The sequence below is a fragment of the Actinia tenebrosa genome, unplaced genomic scaffold (genome assembly GCF_029948245.1).
Source record: "Actinia tenebrosa isolate PJP-AT-01 unplaced genomic scaffold, QUT_ActTen_1.0 PGA_scaffold6__47_contigs__length_16458017, whole genome shotgun sequence".
NCBI lineage: Eukaryota > Metazoa > Cnidaria > Anthozoa > Actiniaria > Actiniidae > Actinia > Actinia tenebrosa.
The window spans coordinates 5996158-6016082 of record NW_028292583.1 but is presented as its reverse complement, the minus strand read 5'-3'; the positions used below and the strand labels follow the sequence as shown (position 1 = coordinate 6016082).

Genomic DNA, 19925 nt, shown 5'->3' with positions numbered 1-19925 from the left:
ATCCAATGAGAATTATCGCATTTTAGAATAGGAATTTTTTTGAAGTGCGCATCTTTTTAAAAATTTTCTGCGAAAAAGCATTACTCATAGGACGTTTCGCGAAAGAGGTAAGGCTTCTTTTCTTTCGGTAACGAAGTTGCGTTGCCGTTGCAGAGAGGATTTATGTCGTATACTCATTTTCTGCACCTTTTTTTTTTTTTTTTGATTGAGAAATTAGGATTAATATTATAAAAGAGTTAAATATAGATAGGTACAAAGACTATATAAAATAGTATTTATTATTTTGATGTTTAGTTCAACATAGAAATATATGCAATAATTCATTATTTGTCTTATACTTTTCATATACGTACTCTTAGATTTTCTTGCTTTCAAATCAAGTGACGTCAGAAAAAATGTAGCTAATCACGTTCACAGATGCGTCAAGGCTTTATGCGCATGCACATATCAGTTATTATCTTTCATTTCTTTTATTTCCATGCATCAGCATCTAAGAAAAATGGAAACCTGTTTTGGTTAAAATAAGTTTTAAAAGAGGGGAAGACTGGATCCGAGTGAGGAGGATGGGTGGCTGGCATCGGTGGGTGGCTGGCATGGGTGGCTAGCATGGGTGGGTGGCTGGCTGGCTGGCATCCCTCTTTTTTGCGGTTCAAAAACTAAATAGTCTCAGATCGCAATGTTAATCTAAAAAAGAATTTATACAGCTATTTCATCAAAAGGTTGCTGAAGGTTTCGGTTGCATGTTGCATGCTGGAACACCAAGCCCGAAATGCATGCACTATGGCGATGCCCCATTTTCCATACATCGATTCACTGGTCAAACACAAAGCGCTCAAGCGAGGTGCCAAGGTACTTTCGAAGAAAGTTTTCAAATTTGAACCTTGCAACCTCGACTGAATGCTTTGTGTTTGACCAGTGAACCGATGTATGGAAAATGGTGAATGTGAATGCAATCAGCTAAAAATCACGACAATATTAATAGGAATTTCTCCAACTTTGTGTGCACTTTTTTAGGCATATTTTCTTCTGTACTGACATTATTTACATATGATGCATATTACGGTTCAAACTTGGTGTACAACATGAAACATGCAACAAAACCTCCATCTTCGTTCACAAACGTTTTTTGAAATAGCTCCACGACTTGCTTTCTAGGTAACAGAATATTTGTATCTATTGCAGTAAAGCACCTTGTTTCTCTTAGCTTGTGGGAGACGTTGGATACAGTATAAATGACAGCATCATGGATTGAAACGAAGAGAACACTGGTATCAAAGCTGGTGATGAAATCACTCCGAACCAACTGATTCTGAAAATGGTCTGAGAACAAGAAGAAAGACACTGACAATGAGAAAAAAGACTGTTTCGTGGTGGTGCATGCCTGCACTGTATGTCTTGGTCCAAGCCTTCTTGAAAACTTGAATACCTTTAATGTATTATACATATTTGTAATTTTTATCAAATTTTACCCTTCAATTTATTAAGGTTAATGATGTTTGTATTTTTCGTTTATTTACCTTTTGTTATTGTAATATATCTTTATATTTTTGTTAGGGCCGTAAGGGAGAGTACAGTTTTCTGTAATTACGGTTCCCTCTTTAAATAAAGTGCTACTGCTGCTGCTGCTACTACTACTACATACACTACCGCGCGCCAACAGAGATGTATAAAATTGAAATAATTTATTCAGAATATGAAGTTAGATCGGATGGACTTACGTGAGCAGTTGGCTAAGAATATTTGGATTCCTATGGTTTTGTATTCTTCAATCATCTATGAATAAAGCAATAATACACTTTATTTTATCATAAGCACGTATAATGGTGTATTAAACAAACGGCGAATGGCTTATTTACCGATTTTAGAGTGCTAACTCCCATGGAGTCAATAAAAGTAAAAGCACCAGCGTCGATGATAATAGTGTGAATTGCTGCAGGAAAACTGGTGTGCTTATGCTCACTGTAGTCTGCGATAAGTAAACTTGACGTTGACACCTGAGACTGGAAAAGATGCATATGCGCAAGTAAGCACAAACAGGCATCCCGGCTAACACACTGGCCAACCCACCCACTGACTGACTAATTGAGAGAATTATGATTGATCGAGCGACTGACTGACTGACAGACAGACCAACCGATCGGACGATTGACTAATTAAGAATGGAGTGCGCAAATAAAAGGATGAAACGTCTGATCCTCATCAAAAAAAAAAAAAAAAAAAAAAAAAAAATAGAAAAGAAAAGAAAAGAAAAGCAAAGAAGAAAAAATAAAGTCTACCTCATCACTGGTACTGCAATCCTCTTGTTCCATTTGTACTTTAGACCTGCAGTTTACTTCTACGTTTCCATTCAGTTTATGGTACTCCTTCTTCTCATGATCACGTTGTTCAAGGGAGCTCCCTACAGACGTGACAGACTGTACAAGACTCTTGAAGTACTCAGTGTTAACGTAATAAAGTGATGACTCGAAGCGAATGATCTTGATTCCCTGAAGTTCACAAGCCTGTGAAATTAAAAAATCAAATATCAAACCAACACATTACCTTTTATTCTTATCATATTAGATTTATCTTTATTTTATGCAGGTCCTTCCATCCAAAACTAGTTACTAAGCACGGTGTCTCATGTGTTAATACAGCATAAAACATGTTTATATATTTTGTTCCCTTGTCAGAATTATTATTATTATTATTTGTCCAATAGAGACTATGTCATCAGTGGGTTTGTAAATGAATAATAAACGAACAACAAACAAAAGAAAACAAAAAAGGTCTACGAATCCCCCAAAAAAGAAAGAAATGAAAATAACAAAACAAAAAGGCAAAACAAAAAGGCAAAACAAAAAGGCAAAGAAAAAGAAATAACACAAAAGAAAAGAAAAAGATTTTAAAATGAAAAATACCCCCGCGTATGGCGGCGTATGGACTTCGGACCTGACGGCGATTAAATCCAAGGTCCTTTCACTGGGTGTGAAATAGTGATGGTCAAATGGAGTTCAAATCCAATGAAAGGACCTTCTCGATAAAAAAAAGGCTTTCTTATTTGCAACAACTCGTTTCTTATTCGTAGCACCTCGTTCATTATTTGCAGTAACTCGTTTCTTATTTGTAGCAACTCGTTTCTTATTTGCTATGCATTGTCGACCCAGTTTTCCCCTCAACCTTGGAACGACTCATGAATGATTAAAACTTACATGAGGATAGGCGATGATGTCCTTGAAGATATCTGTTCCTCGAACATGGCCAAGGATAGAGTATTTTGGACTGAAAAATAGTAAGCAATGCAACAAAGAGTTTTAGAAATATAGGAACTATCCCATCACGAATGGTCTACCCTATAGGCTTAGTAGCTTTGTTGAGAAAGCGTCGAAAAATTAAAACTGACACTCATCATTCAACCCAGGCATGCTTAAAAGTAAGGGAGTCTTTCGCATTCTGTGCCGAGGAAAGACAAACACACCCTATAGAATTGAGAAATCGTCGAAAATTAAACTATTGTAAGCAGATCCTCGGCAAACTGTGTGCGATATGCGGCTTATCATGCAGTAGCAACTCGTTTATTATTTGTAGCAACTCGTTCCGTATTTGCAACAATTCGTTTTGTATTTGCAGCAACTCGTTTCTTTTTTGCAGCAACTCGTTTCTTATTTGCAGCCACTCGTTTCTCATTTGCAGCAACTCGTTTCTTTTTTGCAGCAACTCGTTTCTTATTTGCAGCAACTCCTTTATTATTTGCAGCAACTCGTTTCTTTTTTGCAGCAACTTGCTTGTTTCTTATTTGCAGCAACTCCTTTCTTATTTGCAGCAACTCCTTTCTTATTTTTCATCCACTCATTTCTTATTTGCAGCAACTCGTTTCGTATTTGCAGCGAATCGTTTCTTATTTGTATCAACTCGTTTCTTAGTTGCAGCAACTTATCTAACTTGCTGCATGTCCCTTATTGGTCATCGTAGATCAGTGTTTAATTACGTAAGTACCTTGAAGAAGGTAGAACAACCATCAGCACAGCACAGAGAACTCCACACCCAAGTCCCATGTCAATTCCAAGAAGAATCACTCCAAAACAAGTGGCAAACCAAACGATCTAATAAAAAATAAACATAAAAATTAAATAAATATTCACCGCCCTAAGGCGCAATTACACGGAGTAATTTTCTCTGAAAATAGTTTCATTTCATGAGTTGCATGGAGCATTCCAGCGTGTAACCTACAGCCAATCTGAAAAATGTTGCGAAACAAGTTGAAGCAATTGTTGCAAGAAGTAGAATTCGTTACTATTTTTGGCAATATATGATTGGATTTCCTTTGCACCGTGTAAACACTTTTGCAACTTGCAACAGTTGCAGAGAAAATTGCTCGTGTAATCTCGCCTTTGGGATAGATGGTACGTTTTATATAGGCGCTCTGGAAAGCTGTAATTTCTATATTCTCCAGTATTTTCTTGTGTGTACTAACCGCATCATTTCGACAAATTTTCCACAGATCCTTGAGTCTAGAGAACTGCCTGAGAAGACCAATGAGGTTTGCGATAATGATAGCAGCTAGAATGGCCTAAAAAAGTGGTATCGGATAAGTATGAGGGGTAAAGGAAGGGATTTTTAAAAAATTCTTAAATAAAATGATGATTGTTCGATAAAGTGAAAAGGACAACGCGTGCAGAGTAACCTGCTTTTTTATCCTTGGTGTATTAGTCACACTGCAAGCACGCTCTTTTAAATGGAGAAGATATGAATGCTCAAACAGCAGGTCAGACATTGAGAACTATTACTCACGGTAGTGAGCCAAAAAGCTGACAGCGCATATATGCTATTACTACCTCTCGATAGTGCGTACCATGCGGGAAAAACGCAAGTGTATCCTTACGCCTTAGCTATATGTTGTATAAACGAAAGACTTTTTTACCTTTGGCAGATGAAAGAACAGATGAGCGATAAAGAGTAGGACCAGAAGAATCAACCCAATGATGACAATGCTACATAACTGCAAATATTTATATATATGCAAATGTATTAAAACAGCACAGCACAGCACAGCACAGCACAGCACAGCACAGCACAGCACAGCACAGCACAGCACAGCACAGCACAGCACAGCACAGCACAGCACAGCACAGCACAGCACAGCACAGCACAGCACTGACACCTTACCTGAGTATGAGCAAGATTTTCTTGTACGACTGTTCGCGCCAAGGCGTTACAAATAGCAAACCCAGAAAAGAATGAAATACCGATATTACAGGCTCCATATGCAATCAGTTCCTGAGCGGAGAAACAATATATTAGAATCTCAAATAAACGAATGCTTGATACTTTCATCGTGCATTGTTTTTCCTACGAGCTCTATTTGAAACTAATAAAACTCTGTGCTGTTCAATATCATGGCACGGCTAGCTCACAGATATGAATGGATATTAGCGATTTTTTCAGAGGGAAAAAGACCAAGAAAATCAGGAACCGTACAAAGTATACCTGGAGAAAATCCCTAGAATCAAGAGAGGGACTAACCAAACTCTAATGCCATGTGATTTGCTTATGTAATCGATTGATGCATACTTCAATTCCACTTTCCGCACAGAGATACCGGTAAATCCCGAATCCCGAATCCCGCAGAACCCCAAAACCCTCGGTGTATTCACTAAAAAACTTACTTGATTGGCATCAATAGTCTGTCCATTTTTCTTAGCAAACATCTTGGATAACGAAATGTTCGTAGCAAAAATCACGATGGATATGACGAACGCATCTGTTATCATGTTCTTCATCAGACTAATTGAGGGAATACTGATAGGAGGAATCCTGGAAGTGAACGAGAAAAAATCAGTACACACTAGCTGAAATTAAAAATATATATTATTAATAAATAAGGGTGTCTCTTCATCAACTGGTTCCTGAATTCCAATTGGAATTTAGAAGTTGATTTTTTACGGAGGGAGGAAAACCCTCGAAGCACAGGAGACAACCATCAAGCGACTCCACTCACATACGATACGACATTGCACCCGGTGGAACTCGATCCCGGGTCGCCTTGGCGATAGGTGAGCACTCTTACCGCTAGGCAATCCGTGTTTTCCATAAAAACACTTCAGACTAACACATCCAGGTTGGCTCAATTGGTTGGGCACTGGGCCTGTCGGACGTGTGGGAGGTCGTCGGTTCAACACTCAGATTATTAAGAGGCTCTATCAACTAAGTGGTATACGAATCTGTGGCGGACAAGCTGGAGGAAAAGATAGATAGACACGCAAGCTAAAGCTGAAAAATAAATATTTCTCCTTCGGATGCTTTCTATGTTGTATAGTACTGACCCTTTTGGAATTTTTTCTAAGATCTGCACTCCGAAGTTAGAATTGATCTCACCGCCGTACGATATCCCCGTACCAGCTATAACCTAAAGATAATATAGGTAAACTGTATCACTACCTGATATTATACATAACTCATGTGATCTCTTTTTAGATTAATTAGGAAATGGTTTGCATGCTAACGTGAGCGCACGAAATATTTAAACATTTTGTTGGGATTAAAGTAGTATATTTAGGGATGAATTATTAGATAATTTAAGGGTAGGTTGCAAGAATTCACGTTGCGCGATATTTCATTTTTTTTGTTTTGTTTGATCGATATTCATTTCCTAAAAGAAGGGGTTGCATGATATATTTTTTGAATGATTCACGCAACCCCCCCCCCCCCCCCCTATAATCTAATGCTTCGTCCCTTAGATATAATAATCTGATCGCCGATAAAAGATCGTTCTTAGAAAGACAACGTCAGATGATAGACATAGGTTTATATATCGATCTACTAACGCCAATGTGAGCGAGTGAGATAACTCATTTCTCGTCTACCGTATACGCGTATCCACAAGTTAAATATGGTTTGTAAGATCGTAGTACGATGGTGCACTTTGATTTGCGTGATTTCATAGAATGGTTTGCTTACCACAAGTAGTTCAGCAGGGACAGGAAAAGGGAGCTTGCTTTTGAATTTCTCGTTGAACGTTTTGAGGCCAATTAAAACAAACAGACTGAGTGATCCAGTGATGATTGATCCTAAATTGGACGAGGCGATGTTCTTCAACATGTGAACTGCCATCTAAAATGAAAAAATGAAAAAAAAATGAATAAGAGTATAACAAATGGGAAACTAAATTCTTATTGGAAGCTAGACATTTTACATGCATTACCGTGTCAAATGTTGTAAGTATGCAGTGCTCATGTTCCACGAAATTACAATACAACAACAGCTAGCGCAGGTCTTACCCTGACTGAAAACAACACTCCTGTGAATTGAGGTACGTTTTGGCCAAGAATGTGTTTTAACTGACTCAGTACGACCAAGACAGCACATCCTGTTGTAAAACCACTGATCAGAGGATCCGACAGATACGTAGCAATGAAGCCAAACCTGAGGATTCCCATAGCAACCTGGTGACGTCAGAAAGTCAGAATATATGTCTGCACATTGGCACTAGACTCTTCATGCTCGAACTTTAACGTTACCTGAATGAGACCAATAAGCAAGGCAAGAGAAACTGCTATTTCTATTTTCTTTGCATCAAAAGGACTCCACATCATCCCGTCAGGTAGTAGGGTGAGGCTAGAGGTTGTCATATTTTGAACAGAAGAAACAGTTGGACCTAGTCCCTCCATCTTAAGAACTTCCCTCTCGCATACCTGTGCGACCATTAGGCAAATCACGGCGAATGAACCTATAGAAATAATTAATCATATGGATAATAATGAAGGCATTAATTTTATGGCTTAAATGTTTCTTTTCTTGTAAGAAAGAATTACATAAAGCTTTTGTGACGTCAATGATATACTGAGAAAATTACTTCCGGGTCCAAAACGAAAAGTAGTTCTATGAAGATTTTTCTGACTTTTTCTTCACGACGGGATTTGTTGTGCAAAGTTCTAAGTGCTTCAATTAGAGGTTAAATCATTGAGATCAATTTGCACTTTATCCTAATGGCTTTTTAGTTCGGTCGGACCTGGAAATACGTATGTACAACTTAAAAGCTCTATAGACAGCCTAGTAATGTCCGCACACTGGCGTAGCGACAGAGTCCAAGGAGAGTTTTGAGAACAAGCGCGCGCGCGCGTTGGCGCCAAAATGTTTGCGCCAAAATTCAAAAGGTCCTCATCAGCGGAGGATGGAAGGGTTAATCTAAAGGTAATATACCTGACCTTGAGATAAATATCTCGATGTTCCCATCAACATGTAGACGAAAACAGGCACAAGAGCTGTGTAAAGACCTGTCACTGGAGGCAAAGATGCCAGCATTGCAAAAGCAAGACCTGGTCGATCAAAATGAATGACAAAAAATGTTAGAAAGCTTGAGCAGTATCTTTTACAGCAAACGAGAAAAAGGCAGTTGGCAAGCAAAATATTCTTCCAAATTAGTGAAAAAGAATCGCAAAAATTCAGTTTCCAATAAGTGGTAGATGAATAAAAGAATATTTGTGTTAAGTGAGAAGGTTTGCAAAAACGATGACAATTAGGTCATGCATGTCTGCCCTTCCGAGAGCGACAAGTTCTTCAAATTCCTGCTGATATGCTCAAGTCACTATATTTTCCTTCAAAATATTCTGTTGGGTGATTTTCTCCCCTGAAATTGTTTTATGTGTGCGCCAAATGTCACTCTTTCTCCCTATGCAGTGTTTAAGAAAGATTTCCAAATCAGCATTCAAAATTTTTGAGCAAATGAGCACTTGGAGCTAGGAGAATTTGAAGTACTTGTCCGAAGGGTGTATAGTTATATCCATACTTGGCCGAATAAACGGCTGCATTTTGCAGCCCACTAGGGTTACCCTTGAAATTTTTTTAAATCATCATCACGTCTTTGCATCAGAAAATATTATATTATTGTAAGAAGGGCGTAAAGTTACCCATACGGCTGCATTTTGCTCATATTATTCTCATTTTGGACTGAAACTATATATCAACCTGACAAAACGCCCGTAATTTGTTAAAGTGCAATCCATCAGCTGTCCGGTCAATCATTTATCGACTAAATTAAAAGTGTTTAGGTCCATACCGATTAAGAGCATAGCCTCCACCACAGTGACAAATGATTGGTTATAAAAGATAGTCGATCATTACAAAGAAAATCTATTAGTCAGTAACCTTAGTGGTCAGTCTGATGAGATGGAGTAAAAGATTTGTATGCTTAACAAATTTCTTTGAACAAAATCATGCCATTGTGTAAATATACACATTTAAAAACATGTATTTTCTTGAAGAAAAAAAAAAAAAAAAAAAGAACCAACGTTTGTTGCTCTTTCTAAAGCGCTTTTCCGATTTTTTTGCTCAATAAGTGCATCGTTAAAAAACATGGCTTCTTAATAGATTAATTGGGTCCTCTTAATCTATTTTTTTGTTTTTATGTCACGATCGAGTGAACTTAATGATAAAAATTACAAATCAAACCGCGGCTGGTTAAACCGGAAATCAGACTTTCACTTACTGTTGAACTGTGACCCGTCAGCTTTCAGGCGACTTGGTATACATACGTATACGTTTTTTTTTTCACAACTGCAATCGAAAAAAGCTGTATACAAAGCTTCTTGATATTGCGGTCAGTACAATTAAGTTGGTCGCCACTAGCACTGTAAGTGACGGGTCAGCGAAGCCAGGAGAGTGTAGCTCGACTACCGTACATGACTAGCTAATGATAAATACATATATAAAATATTAAAGTTTTGGTATTTTTTACCTTGTGGTATATGCATAATTCCAACTGTTAGCCCTCCAGTAAAATCAGCCAGAATGTCGTTCTTAAGGCTGTAATTAGGTAACCATTTTATAATGGGAAAACAGTTCGAAACGGTTTGAATATTACATCGCAGTCTGGGAATTATCTTATCTATGCTTCCAGTAATTTTTCCACAGAGAGAGCGACTCGTTTCTTTCTTCTTGGCTTTCGTGAATTGTTTGGTGAAGCTTTCTTCCGTGTAGACAGCTCTAGTAATGTTTATATGGAGAGATGATGGGGAGATTTTGCTGTTCTTCAGTGAATCACACATCCAGTATTATATTGTGTATATGATTTGAAATGTGTTACAGCTGTTTGGAATCGATTGGGAACACAGTCGTTCTGAATCGCCTAGCGTTCTCAAGCTAAAAAACAACGTGGACTTGGGTTACTTTTACGACAAAGAATTGTTTATGGTCACGGAGTCTTGTGTTCACTTAAGAATTGAGATATATAGTATCTAGATCTTCCGGCCAGGATCTTCAGCAGCTGGGCCCTCTTGTCTTAGTGACTCAGATACGTGTCAGTAACAAAGTCACGCAAAATATTAAGCAAATTTAAATAATTTTAAATAATAAAACCGATTTTTATTCGGCCTCTGGCAATTTTAGTTCTTCTTATTATAGTTCTTCAATATTCTTCTTCGCGAAATAGAATAGATCGAAGCTGGGAACGGTTAAAAACCATCAATACATGATCATTTGCAAATATATTTTTTTGTAGATTTATGAGTTGTTTTTGCGTGTTTTATTACAGATATTTTGATACAAGACTCTTTGGTTGGTATTAAGTGAAGTCAAGGCAAAGAAGGTCTAAAAGTAAAGCACGTTTAACTGATAAGAGCCAACTTTCTTGACCATTCATACTAATTAGCAATGCAAATCTAATCTGTACAATCAACCTTATCTTTCTCCTGCTTGGGCCCAAGAAAGCCTATAAATTGTTGTTGCCATGACTACCATGATACGACTAGTACTAGTGACTGGGCCCTACGACATCCCATCCTCTTTGCTAATAGACCCCATCCCTAATGACGTTTCACATACCTTAACTACCACAATCCTTTTCAAAATCTCTTTTCATATTTAAATATTAATACTCTTTTGAGAATTAACAAGATAATAGTGGAAATTAACATAACAAGAAAACCTACCGAAAAGGATTCTGGAAGTGTAGGTTTGAAACGTCATCAGTGCTTGAGTTATATTCACCTCAGTGAAAAGTTCAAAGATATTGGAACTACCTCATTGTGCATTGAATTGTGGGATTGAATGTGTGGAGGTCAAAAGCTTCGCTATCTTGCATCCCCCAATCATTCCCACAATCCATAGCAACATGGAGTCTTCGCAGTCTTCGAGAGAGCGTCAGTAACGTGAGTAATTAACAGTCGTGATCTTTCAAATTTTATCGGTACCCTGAAACGACCTCTGGGCCGATCAAAGTCAGGGCAAGGCCTACTCACAGATCAGATCGGAATTTAGCTTGTTAGGTTCTGCGGAGGGAGGAAAACCGGAGAACCTCACGAATCAAAAGAGAACTTAACGAACTCTGCTTACATGTGACCCGAGTCCAGGAATCGAGCCCGCGACCCCATAGGTAAGAAGTGGGTACATTACCTCTACACAAACTCGAGCACTCATCGCTCTTTTTCTGGCTGTAGTTCTCTATGAGGCATATAATTATCTGATTCTAATCTTCTCACTATATACAGGTAGTTTAGCTATATTTATCTTTTTCTCTTAGCTTTTTTGAAAATGGTCATAGACATTTAGCTGCCATATTAAACCACCATACTTGTCGAAATGATCTCGTCCCATGTATTTGACCAGCTCGTCCTTGGGGAAGACAACAATGAGTCAGTCAAGGATTAGAGAGAAAATAGCAGCAATGCAACAGCAGAAATAAAATCCGGAAATAAAAGTTTATCTAAACTGCTTACCTCAACCTCATCGTCGCTGATAGAGTTAATGATATTACAAGCACGATGAAGCATTTCTTCCCCGATATCATTTAAACAGTCACTGCAAAAAAGAAATTATAAACCATTCCAAAACTTCTCGACAGCATGAATTATTTAGAGTATCTCACCCCTAACCTCTTCCCCCACAGTGGGATGCTAGCGGTCCACCCACCCCGAGCATCCCCCCTCCCTTCTCCACCAGACCGATCTTTCCCAACAAGTCACCCCTAACCTCTTCCCCCACAGTGGGATGCTAGCGGTCCACCCTCCACCAGACCGATCTTTCCCAACAAGTCACCCCTAACCTTTCCCCACAGTGGGATGCTAGTCCATTGTAGCTGTCTAACCCACCACCAGCATCTCCCCCCCCCTACCCCCCCAGCATCCCCCTCCCTCCCCCCACCAGACCGTTATTTCCCAACAAGTAAATAGAAGTTATAACCTTTCGATCTCCTTCACTACCATAGAATAACTGCAACAGAATCGTTAAGTAACTCACATTTTTAATCTTTCCAATCGGTCGTGAAATCTTCCTGATGAATTGGGAGAAGCTCCTGGAGTTAGAAGTAAAAAAAAAATCTAGAACCACACAACACTACCCAAACTAACAATCACGGCACACCACAACAACACCCAATAAGCCTGAAGCGAGATGACGTTTTATCCCCGTCTCTAGACCATAATCCTTTTCACACTGCTTTTGTTCTTTAATTATGAGTATTGTTCCTGTATTCTTAATAATTTTAATATGAAAGAATTTTAAAGACTATTATGGTATAGAGTCGGGGGTAAAACGTCATCTCGCTTCAGGCTTACTAACTTAAATAAGGAAACCAAAACTTGGTTGGGAATCTTACCTGTGGGTCGTAATACTTCATCATTGTCTTGGTCATTATCTTCTATTTCGGGTGACACACGATCAGCTGATTTATCATCCAGTTTCAAGGTTGAATCAAGTGCGGATATCAGAGAGCTCACTTCACTATTTTGACGTCTACTTTCGAAAAAATAAAACCAAATAGACTGTACATTGAAACTGTTACGAAACACAAGATGGAAGATAGAATATAGGGACGGCAAAGGAAAGGCAGAAAAGAAGAAGAGGATGGTAGGCAGGAAAGAAGGTGGTAAGAAAAGATAAAGAAAAGGGAGAAAGAAAAGAGAGAAAGAAAACAGAATTAAAAGTGTAAAAGAGAAAACACAAGAAAAGACGGAAGAGAGGAAGGGGATGATAGAAAGGAAAGACGGTGGCTGAAAAAGAAATAGAAGAGAAGAAGAGAAAGAAATGGCAAGCTAGAGAAGGGCGTAAATACGAATAAAGTATTGGATTGCTTGGCTGTATACAACCAAAAATCAATATAAGTCCACGATACGAGTCCAACAAGTTACCTCGGCTTAACAGGCTCATCCATACTAATCTCTTCGAGATCGGAGCCATTACTTTCATCCTCTGAAGATTCCTATACGAGTAAGTATTAAGTTATTATTTTACATAATGGTTGGTACAAGAAACAGGATGGGAAGTGAGCAGTCTCTCGACTCTTTTTACCGATTCAATCTGTTGTTCAACTTTCCTAGGAGGACCGTCAACAGAGTCTTGTGGCGTGCTGGGAGTAACAGAGGATCGTGGAGTCTCTGAGTAAAAACAACAGTAGAATAGTATAAAGATGATGCCTGACTGCATAAGACATTAATGTAAAATAGCAACAACAATAGTAGCAGTAGCAACGGCAGCGCTTCAACAGCAACAACAAAAACACCAGCAAAAGCAGCAGCAAAAACAGCAGCCGCGCCTACAACAACACCAGCAACAGCACCACCAACAAGAGCAATAACGACTGCAACAACAGCAGCAGCAACAACAGCAACAACAGCTGCAGCAACTTGTAACAACAGCACCACCACCAGCAGCAACAGCAACTTGTAACTTGCACCACCAGCAGCAGCAACAACAAGAGCACCAGATGCAACAAAGATGACGAAGAACAACAACACTTTTATACAATAAGCGTAAATAATCTAAAATTAATTTTTAAACTATAAAGCCAAGGTAATTAAGCCAAGGTAATTCAGAATAACTTAAGGTTGCAGACTGTGACATGACACATTAAATCAGTCACATAGACTTGTAAGCGAACAGAAATAAAATTTAACAAGATATCCCTTGAAATAAAAGATTACAGCCCCTTTTTTATAATCAAAAACTGCCCAGTTTTTATTCCTTTTTAATTCGGAATTGTCTCTTACCTTTACTAGATCGTTCTTGAGACTTTCTATTTCGTATTTCCAGGGGGGAGGGGAGAGGTGGGGTATTGTACGGATCTGAAGAGCGATGGATAGGTGATCCAGATAGGCTTTGTTTTAGGCGGCGTCTTTCTCTTGCCGTTAGCTAGGACATAAAAATGGTTGAATGAATAAGAAATATGAATAAAAAGAAAATCTGTAATGAAACCTTTTCATGTCGAATCTACCCTTCTAAAATAGGTAACAAAGCATATATACCTTATTTGAATCACTGACAGATTGGGAACTGAAACCACAAAAGGAAAGGAAAAGTTGCAATTAAGCTTTATGGATGGAGAGAAGGAAGGAAGAAAAGGAAAGTGAGAGAGGGAGGAAGGGAAAAATGAAAGAACAAAGTGACTAAGGAGGGCAGGGAGGGAAAGAGCAAGGGAGAAAGGCAGGAAGGGAGCAAGGGAGGAAGGTAGCAATAGAGCAACGGAGCCAGCAAGCAAGCAAGCAAGGAAGGAAGCAAGCAAGGAAATTAGGGGAGGGAGGGAGAGAAGGGAGAAAGAATGAAGAAAAGGAATTAGCAAAATACAAAGAAGGGAGGGAGGGAGGGAAAAAGAAAGATAGGAAGGTGGAAAGAATTAAAACAAAACTGAGGAAATAAGCAAGGTAGAGAAGTGAGAGAGAAGGGAGGGGAGAGAAGAGAGAGGGAAGAACGAAGAAAGCAAATAAAAATCTTACAAACAAATATCTCATGACTGCACCTTTTATTAGAATCAACTGATGCAGTACTTTTATCATCATCGTCATCGTCATCATCATCATCTTCTTCTTCTTCATTTTTATTTTTCCCTTCTATTGAGTGTGATCTTGAGCCTATTTTGTAGCGTCTTCTTGCTCTGGGGCTTCTTGATAATGGTGCTTCGTTAACTGATGTTTTGGGCTTGGTAACTGGAGGTTGGGGTAATGGTCTTCTTCTGATTACAGGTTTGGCCTTGATATGAAAGAAAGAATAAAGCGATCATTGTTAAAATAAACTAATGAATGCTAACCGATGGTCGAATAGATGGCTAGACGAATAAATGGATGGATGTAAATGCATAAAAGGTGAGAGGGATTGGGTGGATGAATGACTGCTGAAGCACAGTGGGATACAACTGTATATTGATAGATGGGTGGCCCAATCAATAGAACATATAAAAGTTTAAATGACTGGATTGATTGATGGGTAAAAAGGGGTCCAGATACAGTACTGTAGATGGGTAAAAAAAAAAAAACAAATAGATAGGCAGATAAATGGATGGACAAACAGAAGCATTGTCATAGTGGACAGATAGATTTGGAAGCAGTGGAGAAATGGGTACATGGGTGGGAAGAGTAGAATTACAGTTTGAGGTGATAGATGGATAGACACTAGGGCTTTAAATAATGGCTGACCAGTTGCTGATCACAAGCCAATTTAGCTTTAGCTTAGTCATAATAATTACCTCATTTTTAGCTAAACGTTATGGTCAAAATTACCAGCTCAGCAAATATTTGACATGACAAGTCCCAGTTCTGGCTGGACATACACATTAAAATATTTGACTGGACAATTCCCAGTTCTGGCTGGACAGACACATTACAATCATTACCTCATTCGCAGGTGTTCTGGATGAGCCAGCACTCCTTACTTGTCGTACTGATTTCTTCACCAACACATGACTCTCTTCCTTAACAACATGCTTCACTTTAATCTCAACAGCTCTATCCTTAGTCGCTGGTTTTTCTGAGGCAGATTTTCTTCTCTGAGCCATTTGTTTCCTGATCACCTCTCTTTCTCTTTCCTTCTTTTTCATTATTTCATTCCTATTTCCCATGTTAATCTCAGTTTGTCCCTTTTCTGAAGGCCCATTGGAAGAAGAACTCTCGGTCGACATCCTTGTCACATCATTCTCTGAGTGCCACCGTGAATATTTCTCATTCTGAATGTTTATCAGTGGAACTGAAGGCTTTTGGGCTGGTTTGTTGGGGTCCTCAATGACACAGTCTACTCCAGATACTGTTGCGATTGACTGAAGACCAGTTTCACTGTACCCAGAGTCTGATTTGACTGTGATTGATGAACTAGATTTGCTTTCTTTCCTAGAAGTGATTTCTACAATCTTCTTCTGAGCACTGTTTGATCTTTGTTTTTGCCTGAGATGTAAGAATATAGAAATTTTTGAAATATTCTTGGAGTGCACACATCCATGTTAACAACTTTATGTACAGCCAATATGATGAATGATGTACACAAATGATTGTCTTTTGTTTCTTTTGTTGTATGAGGCAGCCATATATCTTAAAATTATATTCCTTTTATTCTTATGTAAAGAGATATGTGCAACCAATATATAAAGCATATTAAGTACAGTATAAAATTATCAAGGGCATTATAACCAGTAACCTATTACCGGCACCAGTTCAGAATGTCAATCTGCATATATACTGTAGGATTATGCTTGCTCTGGGAACCAACCAATTTGCTATACTTTCATTAAGAGTATTATTACATACTAGCCATGTATCATTTATATAATAGGGAATATTATATTAATATTTACCCCTTAGCCAAGTGAAAACATAAAAATACATGTAGTTTTGTTATAGGACAAGTATTTTTGAGTGCCATGAAAATGTTAATCTAATGAAATACAGAAAGAAATAATTAAACCTGTTCTTTGTTCCTTCCAAGAATGCAGCAATTTGCTTTTTAATGTAGGGATGTCTTAAGAGTCGAGAAACACTGGGTCGTTTATCTGGGTCTTGATCTAGCATGTTCTTTATTATAGAACACAGATCAGCACTGTACTGCTTTGGCAGGGGAGGTATCTGGAAGTAAAAAACAAAATCCCATAATGTTTAGTTCCAAAAATTATCCATAACCCCCTCATGAAGGAATTGTTTTAAATAGCCACCCCTCCCCTACCCCCAGAAATTCTAATTTTCTTCCATACAAACTCTGCAATTTTCATCCTTCCTCTGACCCCCTTCATAAATTCTAAATTCCTTTGTCTATCTGTCTATGGGCTGAGTAAACCAGCAAAGAAGAAAAGAAAGGGTAAACAAAAACCAAAAGAATAGAATAACTAAATCTAGAGTTGACCAGTGCTACTGTTCAATGAATAGTTAATTTTGATCCCAGCTACATGTACCATCCTGTAATAACAGACTGCCCTTTACATGTTTTCCTTGCCAGTGAACTAGTATAATAGACGTACATGTATATTGTATATTAGTAAATAGTATATTACCAAAATATTTATTTAACTTATTTTATATAAGACACTTATTCCTAATTATTCTTACCTTTCCTTTGAGGATCTTGTAAACTAATGAGCTCATATCCTTAGCATTGAATGCATGCCTCAAAGTACACATCTCATACAAACAGCAACCAAGAGCCCACACATCAGACTGAAAAATAATATCATTTGCATAATTATAATTTAAGATTATTAATGATATTGCATTTTACCTCCACTTAAGCGCTGATCCAGACAACAGTTGCCACAGGGAAATAGGGCAATACACTGCCGCCAATCAGAGAATATAAAGGTACCAACCAATTTATTTGTTGACGGCAATTTATTGCCCAATTTCCCTGTCAATCAGCGCATTGCAACGGAAAGAGTGGTAACAGATATATATTATGGCAGACATATCGTACCTTGTGATTATATGGTCTGTTTGAAAACAATTCTGGTGACATGTAGTACGGAGTTCCTATCAATGTTGTTGCCATGTCTGAGGAGTTCTCTAAGACTTTTGCAATCCCTAAATCACCAAGCTTTGAAGGATAAAAAGTTTATGTTTAGTTTACATGTATTTAGTAGACATGCAATGATCAGTCAAGCTGACCAGCCTTAGAGTGTTGAAATTTGGCAGCAAGGTCAAGCATAATATTTCAATAAAACATTGCCTGTTGACTAGCCATTGTTTTTTTCCCTGATACTGCCTGTGCTAATTTTAATAATAAAAAGTTTTTGAATCTTTTTGGCTTCATACCTTTATGATCTTGCTTCTTGTCAAGAAAATATTTTGTGTTTTTAGATCACGATGAAGAATGTGTTTCTCATGCATATACTGTGAACAACAACAACAACAAGAGAGTGGTTATGTAAAAATGTCTCTTTGACAAAAATATTCAAGAATCAGTAGGACATGAACAGAGTTAATTAAACAAGTGCTTATATACAACAAGAGGCATGCCATGCCATGTTGCTATTATCAGATGTTTAATGAATCTTATATTTTTCAATATACATGTAATACCTGTAAAGCCATTGCAATCTGAACAAACCATTCCACTATCTGTTTTTCATCCAGAAGCGTTGATTTCTGAGCCTTGAGCTTGGTATAAAGATCTCCCCCTTCACAATAGTTCATTATAATGAACAAGAAACCTTGTTCCCCTTGAAAGGATTCTCTGTATGATACTATGTTTGGATGACGTAACTGGGAAAGTAGCTTGGCCTATTGGAAAACATAAAAAATGAACTTGATATAGTATCATGAAAGCTGCTATACAAAGCAATTTTTATGGCCAGCTAGGAATCAGTTACAAAAAGCTGCAATTTGGTTTAAGTTACTGCCGTTCTAAATCATGGTTATGCTTTTTCTTACTCCAAAAATGCAGCAACAGGCACAAGAAATTAGAAATTATCCAGAAATTGTAGAATTTTCAAGTATGATTGAGTAGGATATATAGTACAGCCTATTAGTTAAACCTTGGATACATTCATTGTTGAGGATTTGCCCCGGGGGGTGCTCCCCTATATTCGCTATATGGGTATGTGACGCCAAACAGGGTATGGTTTTCAGCGATTCTACTCCAGAACAGGGTATATAAAATCACGCTCGCTCTGGGACAGGGTATATAAAATCACTCTCTATCCTCTCTGGAATAGGGTATCCATTTTCGCAATATCAGAACTGGTTATATAATTTTCTTGAGTGGAACAGGGTATGAATTTTCCGATTTTATTCTGGAAGAGGGTCAGGGTTCAGTGGGCTCAGCAGCACATCTCTACCTTAAATGGGCAAGAGCACCCCCTGGGGTATTTGCACCCCTGCGAAACTTCCCCACCCCCTGACAAAAACCAAAACAATAATTGTTAGCATACAATGTACATGTATTATTAATAATGATTTAAATCAAATGACTAAAAATATACAAGTGTGATAGTTACAGAGGAATGACAGCCAATGAGTACTTTACTTAAGGAACATAAGGTTAATTAAATAAAGAATAGATCGTAGAAATTTGAGAGTATTGACGAGATGACGTAGTAGAAAAACTGACCTCTTGTTCTGCAGCTTTTCGCTCTTTCTCGGATGCTTTATGAAGACTTACTTTCTTCACTACATACTAAAAATAATAAAGGACATCATTTATACAATTATACGCGATATTTGATAAATTCTTAAGAGAAGTTGAGATGTTCTACCAAAAATACGAGCACAGAGGTCAAATGTATTGTTCTTAAATTTAAGCTCTATATTGTAATATTTAACAACGTTATAATAAACAGTCTCACCATTCTCTTATCCTTCTTGTGCTTGGCAAGAAAAACCTCTCCATAACTTCCTTTTCCTATTAATTTTTCCACAGAGTATTTTTCTAGTGACATTTTTTTTCCTTCAGTACTCAACCGTGAAGAGTCTTGACGATGCTACAGGGTTTCCTTGGTTATAGCGTATTATCTTGATGCCCGCCAACTGCTGTCGAAATATCTCAATTTTGGATACCAGTGCTTATACCTATGTGTGTTTAAGCCCTCAACATAAGGATAAGCCATTATGCCTCATACTCACAGCGATCAATTTGATAATAAACTCGAAGATCTAAAAATCTAAAGATCTAAAAATATTCTTCTATAAAGCGTCTGTAACTACTGACCGTCATGCAATGCGTGACTGCGTCTCTCGGCTCCCCTTCGGCCTCTTATCTTTTTGCCTTTT

At 38.0% G+C, this 19925-nt stretch overlaps 2 protein-coding genes across 4 annotated transcripts; both read right to left on the bottom strand.

The window, feature by feature from the left end:
• Nucleotides 1-287: 287 nt before the first annotated feature.
• On the bottom strand, nucleotides 288-10249 carry LOC116286664 (prestin). 2 transcript variants are annotated; one of them, XM_089039083.1, is made up of 17 exons: nucleotides 9713-10249; nucleotides 8184-8294; nucleotides 7497-7705; nucleotides 7257-7421; nucleotides 6937-7089; nucleotides 6303-6385; nucleotides 5646-5793; nucleotides 5146-5256; nucleotides 4901-4978; nucleotides 4454-4549; nucleotides 3976-4082; nucleotides 3192-3261; nucleotides 2277-2501; nucleotides 1857-2000; nucleotides 1719-1773; nucleotides 1191-1320; nucleotides 288-490 (listed from the first exon to the last, which is right to left on the bottom strand). In XM_089039083.1, exons 1-17 carry the CDS (start codon nucleotides 10020-10022, stop codon nucleotides 484-486), a joined length of 2202 nt encoding a protein of 733 aa, XP_088895209.1. In that variant the 5' UTR covers nucleotides 10023-10249; the 3' UTR covers nucleotides 288-483. The 2 variants fall into 2 exon arrangements, with proteins under 2 accessions (XP_088895209.1, XP_088895210.1); XM_089039084.1 differs by lacking the exon at nucleotides 4901-4978.
• Nucleotides 10250-10483: 234 nt separating this feature from the next.
• On the bottom strand, nucleotides 10484-19841 carry LOC116286663 (uncharacterized). Of its 2 annotated transcripts, none has more exons than XM_089039080.1 (17): nucleotides 19502-19841; nucleotides 19267-19332; nucleotides 18237-18437; nucleotides 17970-18047; nucleotides 17632-17751; nucleotides 17271-17378; nucleotides 16636-16793; nucleotides 15575-16118; nucleotides 14705-14934; nucleotides 14214-14241; nucleotides 13959-14100; nucleotides 13261-13346; nucleotides 13101-13171; nucleotides 12569-12708; nucleotides 12211-12265; nucleotides 11691-11772; nucleotides 10484-11586 (listed from the first exon to the last, which is right to left on the bottom strand). In XM_089039080.1, the coding sequence occupies exons 1-17, from the start codon at nucleotides 19592-19594 to the stop codon at nucleotides 11491-11493; spliced, it is 2298 nt and encodes a 765-aa protein (XP_088895206.1). In that variant the 5' UTR covers nucleotides 19595-19841; the 3' UTR covers nucleotides 10484-11490. The 2 variants fall into 2 exon arrangements, with proteins under 2 accessions (XP_088895206.1, XP_088895207.1); XM_089039081.1 differs by having other exon boundaries at nucleotides 12569-12705.
• Nucleotides 19842-19925: the final 84 nt, after the last annotated feature.